The sequence below is a fragment of the Salvelinus sp. IW2-2015 genome, unplaced genomic scaffold, assembly GCF_002910315.2.
Source record: "Salvelinus sp. IW2-2015 unplaced genomic scaffold, ASM291031v2 Un_scaffold4630, whole genome shotgun sequence".
Classification (NCBI taxonomy): Eukaryota; Metazoa; Chordata; class Actinopteri; order Salmoniformes; family Salmonidae; genus Salvelinus; species Salvelinus sp. IW2-2015.
This window is the reverse complement of record NW_019945900.1, coordinates 36,360-45,565: the sequence shown is the minus strand read 5'-3', so window position 1 is coordinate 45,565 and position 9,206 is coordinate 36,360. Positions and strand designations below refer to the sequence as shown.

The 9,206-nt window shown below is 43.0% G+C and overlaps 1 protein-coding gene and 1 long non-coding RNA gene across 2 annotated transcripts in view; one reads left to right on the top strand and one right to left on the bottom strand.

The window, feature by feature from the left end:
* The window catches only part of LOC112077501 (NLR family CARD domain-containing protein 3-like), a 15,407-nt gene extending 8,337 nt beyond the window's left edge, over positions 1–7,070 (top strand). Inside the window, exons 4-7 of the mRNA XM_024143996.2 lie at positions 5–31; positions 4,186–4,359; positions 4,567–4,613; positions 6,502–7,070. Coding sequence (XP_023999764.2) covers positions 5–31; positions 4,186–4,359; positions 4,567–4,613; positions 6,502–7,031 — 778 coding nt within the window. The 3' untranslated portion in view covers positions 7,032–7,070. The remainder of the gene's footprint in view (positions 1–4; positions 32–4,185; positions 4,360–4,566; positions 4,614–6,501) is intronic.
* An 812-nt stretch (positions 7,071–7,882) lies between these two features.
* Positions 7,883–8,090, bottom strand: LOC139026382 (uncharacterized). Its single transcript, XR_011478161.1, has 2 exons — positions 8,056–8,090; positions 7,883–7,997 (listed from the first exon to the last, which is right to left on the bottom strand). It is a non-coding gene; the product is annotated as an uncharacterized lncRNA (long non-coding RNA).
* Positions 8,091–9,206: the final 1,116 nt, after the last annotated feature.

Genomic DNA, 9,206 nt, shown 5'->3' with positions numbered 1-9,206 from the left:
GGAATCCCCACTGTAAACTGGAGACTCTGAGGTCAGTATTCCTGTAGTTGGTCAACAAGTGATAACTGTTCACCAGATCCACATGTGTTTACCAGGCACACATAGTCCTCACCATATGTATTTGGACAGTGAAGCTTACAGTTTTAAATTTGGTGCTATGCTCCAGCATTTTGGATTTGAGATATAATGTTTCATATTCGGCAGCAGTACAGAATGTCACCTTTTTTTGAGGGTATTCATACATATCTGTTTTATCGTTTAGATATGAAAACACTTTATGTATGGAGTTCTCCCATTTGAAAAGTCAAAATTATTTGGACAAATTCATTTAGTAAAAAGTTTTGTATTTGGTCCCATATTCTATGCCTGCAGTGATTACATCAAGCTTGTGATTCTACAAACGTGTTGAATGCATTTGCAGTTTGTCTTGGTTGTGTTTTGGATGATGTTTTTCCTGATAGAAACTGAATGGTGAATAATGTCCTGTCATTTTGGAGTCACTTCACTTGTATTGTCAGTAAGAATAGAAGATGTTTCTGAACACTTCTACATTCATGTGGATGCTACCATGATTATGAATAATCAGGAATGAATTGTGAATGATGATGAATGAGAAAGTTACAGAGGCACAAGGATCAGACCCCCTCTGTTATTGGTAATGGTGCGTCACGCCCTGACCTTAGAGCCGTTTTATTTCTCTCTTTGGTTAGGTCAGGGTGTGATGTGGGGGGGGGCATTCTATGTTTTGTTTTCTATGTTTCTTTATTTCTATGTTTTGGCCGGGTATGGTTCTCAATCAGGGACAGCTGTCTATCGTTGTAAGCTTCATGGTTGTTTCTTCGTTTGTTGGCGACATTTTAAATATAAAGGAAAATGTACGCCCACCACTCTGCACCTTGGTGCACTTCTTTTGACGGCCGTGACAGAACTACCCACCACCAAGAGACCAAGCAGCGTGTGCCAACCTGGAGGACGAGCTGGACCGGGGAGGAGAGAATGGCAGGGGAGAGGCAGCTCCAAAAAATGTTTTGGGCGGGGGCACACGGGGAGATTGGCGGAGTCGGAGTTTAGACCTGAGCCAACACCCCGTGCTTACCTTGGGGAGCAAGTGACTGGTGAGGCACCGTGTTATGGGGTGATGCGCACGGTGTCTCGAGTGAGCATTCACAGGCAGGTGTGCTCTGTGCCAGTGTCCCGCATTTGCCGTGTGGAAGTGGGCATCCAGCCAGAACGGGTTGTGCCAGCTCTGCGCTAGAGACCGCCAGTGCGCCTTCAGGGCCGAGTGTATCCGATGCCCCAAGCACCAGGCCTCCTGTGTGTCTCCCCAGCCTGGTGAATCCTGTGCCTGCGCCCAGAAAAAAGCCTCCAATGATGATCCATGGCAAGAAGCCTCCAGTGATGATCCATGGCACGAAGCCTCCAGTGATGATCCATGGCACGAAGTCTCCAGTGATTATCCATGGCACAAAGCCTCCAGTGATGATCCATGGCAGAAGCGCCAGTTTGATGATCCATGGCATGAAGCCTCCAGCGACGGCCTCCAGTCCGGTCTACGTCCGCTCCAGAGCCGCCACCGCGATAGATGCCCACCCGGACCCTCCACTATAGGTTCAGGTTTTGCGGCCGGAGTCCTCAACTTTGGGGGGGGGGGGCACTGTCACGCCCTGACCTTAGAGACATTTTATTTCTCTATTTGGTTAGGTCAGGGTGTGATGTGGGGTGGGCATTCTATGTTTTGGCCGGGTATGGTTCTCAATCAGGGACAGCTGTCTATCATTGTCTCTGATTGGGAATCATACTTAGGTATCCCTTTTGCCCTCCTCAGTGTGGGTAGTTAACTTTATTAGTGGCACTATAGCCCTGTAAGCTTCATGGTTGTTTCTTCGTTGTTTTGTTGGCAACATTTTCAATAAAAAGGAAAATGTACGCTCACCACCCTGCACCTTGGTCCACTTCTTTTGACGTCCGTGTCCGTGGGAGAGGTCAGCCTCTAACTTTCTCATTCAGAATTGTTCATGATTCATTCATGATTTTTATTAATCGTCACATCATCAGGATTAATTTAGTAATGTTTAGAAACATGTTCTCTACTCCCTTAGACAGAAAATTACTCCAGTCATCATTCAGTTACTATTTGGCAAAACAACTCAAAACAGAACCAAAACAAACTTAAAATCCAACCAATGAGTTTTCAACCAAATACTCAACTCTTGACTACTTTAATACACATTAAAGGAATTTTTCAAAATACTAATGACTTCTTCAAAAAGGGGGACTAGATACATTAAGTGCTTTCATTTCTAATCGGTGAAACAGATATGTATTATAATACCCTCAAATTAAAGATGACATTATATACTGTCACCTCATATGAAACATTTGATCTCAAATCCAAAATGTTGGCGTATAGAGCCACATTTAAAATGTTAGCTTCACTGTCAAAATAGATATGGTGTGGACTGTATACTCAATACAATCTAAATCTGATACCTCACTGTCTGTCTTTTGACTGTGTCGTGTCTTTGGCTATGCCAGATTAAGTGATATGACATGCTATTCTATAAAATCATTTCTCCGTAATTAATATTACCTGCTTGAGCTAATCATGTAAATGTAATTAATTAGAAAGTCGGGGCACGACGAAAGAAGATTTATAGAGCTGTTATCTTCCGAATAAACTCTTAAAGACCTAGTAATATTTTACATCAATAGCAGTCAATATTAATCGTCACCTTATTTCAGTCTCATCTGAAAGTTGTAAATTCTTGGTTATCTTCACGAACCCTGGCTAACAAGTTAAATCAGCAATACAAAATTGGGTTTAATTATTTATTTACTAAATACCTAACTAATCACACATAATTACACATACACATAATTAATCATAACTTGATTACAAATTACGTCATAAAGGAAAACGTCCCTAGCGGGCAGAACAGATATGACAGCTGGTTACACAAAAGAAGAGGGGCTGAGTTTGAGTGAAAGAGCGGGAAAACGAAGTAACAAAGGAAGGAGCTGTGCTATCGTAAATACAGTATATACAGTATCTTATGCATTCTAAATTACCGCCCATTTGGAAAAGGAAAATGCAATAAATATTTACTCTGAGCTGCGCTTCTGTAGGTTGGTGGTAGATGGAAGGCTGTGTTGCCAAACCGAGTCCTTTCTCCTTTGAAGAATCTCTGGTGGTTAATTGGATACGTTGTAGTAACGTCGTTGTGTGATAGATGGGATACTCTGTCTGTTCTTTCCTAACCCTCGTTTGCAGCTGCTGTTGCTAACTCAACGGCTAGGAGGTATCACTTCTGTAGTGAATAAAAATTCAAAGTTCATACCAATCGCAACCAAAGCTCACGCTGAGGTTGGCTTAGTTCTGTAGTTGACATGTTAGTCCTTTTAATGCAGAGGCTGCAGACCTCACGTACTTGTAACAGAAGGTTACATTTTCGTCAAGGGTTTATATAGTGGAGCGAGAAGGGTGTGTTTGAAAAGTTTTATAACCCATGTCTCTTCACAGGGGCGGGCCACTGATTGAGCAGAGCCCTAACCTTATGAAAACCCAATTCTCACATTTTAGAAGCTAAAATCACATTTCATCCCATCACAAATAATTTCATATTGAAACATTTAAATTGAACAACAATTCCATGTGAATCCGATAACTCTGATGTGTAGACTTTCCACTGTAGAGTTTATGTCATCTTATCATTGAGAATGTCTCAGATAACAACCGTACTGACATCATATTCATTAAGTACCAACGCATATGTTCAGTTGGTCGGATTACCAGAATATAGTTCATTTCCCCCCACCTTCTGATGTTCCCAGAATCTCTTTGTTAACTAAGGGGTTTTCAAATGTCACATCAGTAGGGTAGAGAGAGGAAAAAGGGGGGAAGAGGTATTTATGACTGTCATGAACCTACCCCCCAGGCCAACGTCATGACAAATGATATTGCTTTTTAAACTGGTCTGGTCAGTCTACTCAAATATTTGTACTTTACATTTTTCTCTTTATATACTTTGACAATTAGTCTTTTCTAATAACGAAACAATAATTTATTAATAAATATGGCAGGTTTCAGGACACTGATGTATCTGAACATTTTGAAAAAATATACTGCCACTATTTTCACCACCAAAGAATAGCAGTGTGATTTTTATATGATTTGACTCTTTGCAGGCTGTCAGGCTGTCTAGTCACAGAGGAAGGCTATGCTTCTCTGGTCTCAGCTCTGAGGTCAAACCCCTCACACCTGAGAGAGCTGGACCTGAGCTACAATCACCCAGGAGACTCAGGAATCAGACTGCTCTCTGCTGGACTGGAGGATCAACACTGCAGACTGGAGAAACTCAAGTATGTAGAGGGTTTATGTCAATGTTCATATCAGACATGTTTGACTAATCAGGCTAGTTAAGACAAACACTCTTACCACCACTTGGACAACGTTATATGCTGACTGTGTGTGTGTGTGTGTGTGTGTGTGTGTGTGTGTGTGTGTGTGTGTGTGTGAGTTCAATTGTATCACTCAATGACTGTCTGTTCTTCTGCTTACCGCTACAGTGTGGAACATGGTGGAGAGAACAGAATGAAACCTGGGCTTAGAAAATGTGAGTGTTGACTGCTGTGAAGAATATGACTAAGAATAAGTCTTAATTCAAGTTAAGTCAAAGACCATCATCATTACTTACTTGGTCATATTAAATATCAGCTGTAGTTCTACAGAAGCAGAAATCAGGGACACCAAAGTTTACAAAGAATGTCTTTGACAATTTGTGTGTCTGTGTATGTGTGTGTGTGTGTGTGTGGCTCGTTCATGTTACATTAGAAATTTGTGTTTGTGTTCATGCATGCATACAGGTGTGTTTATTTATTTGACCTTTTTTTAACTAGGCAAGTCAGTTAATTAAGATTAACCTCTATGGGCTGACATCCCGTTATCGGGATGATATCACAACAACCAGTAAAAGTACAGGGCGCCAAGTTCAAGTTCATAATTTAAAATTCCTTAAACATTCTAGTGTTATACACCATTTTAAAGATACACTTGTTGTTAATCCCACCACAGTGTCCGATTTCAAATATGTTTTACAGTGAAAACACCACAAACGATTACGTTAGATCACCAGCAAGCCACAGATACACAGCCATTTCCCCAGCCAAAGATAGCATTCACAAAACCACAAATAAAGATAACATTAATCACTAACCTTTGATGATCTTCATCAGATGACATTATAGGACTTCATGTTACACAATACATGTATGTTTTGTTCGATAAAGTGCATATTTATATAAAAAAATCTCATTATACATTGGCGCGTTACATTCACTAGTTCCAAAACCATCCAGTGACTTTGCATAGCCACATAGATTCAACAGAAATACGCATCATAAATGTAGATTATAATACAAGTTGTACATATGGAATTATAGATACACCTCTCCTTAATGCAACCGCTGTGTCAGATTTTTTTTAAACTTTACGGAAAAAGCGAAACATGCAATAATCTGAGACGGCGCTCAGAAGTAAAAATCACAATAGCCGCAACGATGATAGAAACAACAAATGACATGATAAATATTCCCTTACCTTTGATGATCTACATCAGAAAGCACGCCAGGAATCCCAGTTCCACAATAAATGTTTGTTTTGTTCGATAATATCCGTTATTTATGTCCAAAAACCTTCTTTTGTTAGCTCGTTCTGGTCAGCGTTACATCGGACAAAACACTGGAGCTGGTCGACCTTTTCTTCTGACAAAAACTTCAAAAAGTCATATTACAGGTCGAAGAAACATTTCAAACTAAAAACATTATAACATATTTATTTACAGAATCAATCATTAGGATGTTTTTAACATATAGCTTCAATAAAGTTCCAACCGGAGTATTCCTTCTTGTCTCGATGAGGAACGCAAGTGAATGCCATGAGCTCTGTGCGTGATCAAGAAAATGGCTGACTGCCAGTCATCTGATAGATTCTGCTCTTATTCAGTCCCACAACACAGTAGGAGTCTCATTCAAATTTCTATAGACGGTTGACATCTAGTGGAAGCCCTAGGTAGTGCAACTTCATTAATATATAAAGGGGATTTCAATAGGAATTGCCTGGAACTCAGATGCAGCAGCCTCAGATTTCTCACTACCTGTTTTGATTATTCCTCAGGTTTTGGCCTGCCATATGAGTTCTGTTATACTCACAGACATCATTGTCAGAAGGGGATTCAATCTTGCAACCTTTCGGTCACTAGTCCAACGCTCTAACCACTAGGATACCTGCCGCCCCGTGTGTGTGTGTGTGTGTGTGTTCATGATGCGTACAAGTCTGTTTGTGTGTGTGTAATTAATTGGAAAAAGTGTGTTTTTTATATTACCATACAACTTCTCATTTTGATACCTAGAAACATCTACATTAAATGAATTAGTGAAAAGTGAGTTAACATTCTAATGTGAATGATGATGATTTCTAATATTGTGTCTGGTTCCATCCATCAGATGCCTGTGATCTCACACTGGACCTAAACACAGTAAACAGACTCCTCTCTCTGTCTGAGGAGAACAGAAAGGTGACACGTAGGACAGAGGAGCAGCCGTATCCTGATCACCCAGAGAGATTTGAGGACTGTAGACAGGTGCTGTGTAGAGAGGGTCTGACTGGGCGCTGTTACTGGGAGGCAGAGTGGAGTGGGAGAAGGGCTGTTATAGGAGTGACATATAAAGGAATCAGCAGGAGAGGAGAGGTTGATGACTGTAGGCTTGGATACAATGACAAGTCCTGGAGTCTGTTCTGCTCTGACAACAGTTACTATGCCATGCACAACAATAATCCCACTACCATAGACGTCCGCCCCTCCAGCTCCCACAGAGTAGGAGTGTATCTGGACTGGCCAGCCGGCACTCTGTCCTTCTATAGAGCCTCCTCTGACACACTGACCCACCTGATCACATTCACCTCCACATTCACTGAGCCCCTCTATCCAGGGTTTGGGCTTTGTTATTACTCCTCAGTGTCCCTGTGTCACTGACACACACACAAAAACACTGGACACACACTGACACGAACACACACAACACACACACACACCACAATGGACACATACTGGACACACACACACTGGACACACACACTCTGGTGAACACACACACACTGGACACACACACACACACACATACACACACACACACATACACACTGGACACACACACACACACACATCGTCTCACACACACACACACACACACACACACAACCACCACACACACATTCGACACACACACACACTGGACACACACACACACTGGACACACACACACTGGACAGACACAACACACATACACACTGATACACACACACACACTGGCACAACACACACACCACCCCACACACACAAGAGACACTGGACACAACACACACACACTGGACACACAAACACACTGGACACAAACACACTGGACATACACACACACACACACACACAAACACAATACAGACACTGGACACACACACAAAACTGACACACACACCCACACACAAACATTCAACACACACCACACCACACACACACTGGACACACACTGGACACACAACACACACTGGACACACACACTGGTGGACACACACACACTGGACACACACACAACACACACACACTACACACTGGACACACACACACACTCGTCTCACACACACACCACACATTCGACACACACCACACACACACACACTGGACACACACTGGACACACCACACACACACACACACTCTTGACACACACATTGGACACATACACTGTACACACACAGACACACTGGACATACACACACGCAAATACACTGGACACACATACCGTACTGCCTACTGGACAGGATTTTGATCATGGGATCTCTTGATTGGGTGTCTCAGGTCAGGACTTTGTTGACATCTTCTGATTGGGTGTCTCAGGTCGGACTTTTGTTCTGACATCTTCTGATTGGGTGTCTCAGGTCAGGAACTTTGTTTTCTGACATCTCTGGATTGGGTGTCTCCAGGTCAAGGATTTTGTTATGGACATCTTCTGATTGGGTGTCTCAGGTCAGAGACTTTGTTTATGTCATCTTCTGATTTGGGTTGTCTCAGGTCAGGACTTTGTTCTGACATCTTCTGATGGGTGTTCTCAGGTCTGAGCCATGATCAGAATGTGTCTCTGTCTATTTCCAGCCTGCCATTCTACCTGTCTGCATTTCCTACCTGTCTGCCATTTCTACCTGTTGCCATTTCTCCCCTGTCTGCCATTTCATACCTGTCTGCCATTTATACCTGTCTGCCATTTTCTACACTTCCTGAATGCTGGTGTTTAACGCCTGACCGTCCTCCCCACCGTCCTCACTGTCCATAGTCTGCTGTTAGCTCCACCTCGTACTGTGTTATAATGGACCTCCTCACACCGTCTCACTGTCCAATGTCTGCTGTTAGCTCCCACTCTACTGTGTTATAATGGGACCTCCTCACACCGGTCTCACTGTCCATGTCCTGCTGTTAGCTGCCCGCACCTCTACTGTGTTATAAGGACCTCCTCACACCGTTCCTCACTGTCCATGTCTGCTGTTAGCTCCCACCTCTATGTGTTAATGGACCTCCTCCACAACCGTCTCACTGTCCATGTCTGCTGTTTAGCCTCCACTCTATGTGTTATAATGGACCTCCTCACACCGTTCACTGTCCATGTCTGCGTTTAGCTCCCACCTTTGGTGTTATAATGGACCTCTCACACCGTCTCACTGTCCATAGTCTGCGTTAGCTCCCCCTCTACTGTGTTATAGATGACTTCTCACACCGTCTCAACTGTCCATGTCTGCTGTTAGCTCCCACCTCTATCTGTGTATAATGGACGTTCTCCTCACACCGTCTCACTGTCCCATGTCTGCTGTTAGGCTCCCACCTCTACTGTGTTATAATGGACCTCCTCAAACCGTCTCACTGTCCATGTCTGCTGTAGCTCCCACCTACTGTGTTATAATGGACCTCCTCAGAACGTCTCACTGTCCATGTCTGCCTGTTAGCTCCCACCTCTACTGTGTTATAATGGACTCCTCAACACCGTCTTCACTGTCCATGTCTGCTGTTAGCCCCACCTCTACTGTGTTATAATGGACTCCTCATCTCAACCTGTCTCACTGTCATGTCTGCTGTTAGCTTCCCACCTTCTACTGGGTGTTTAATG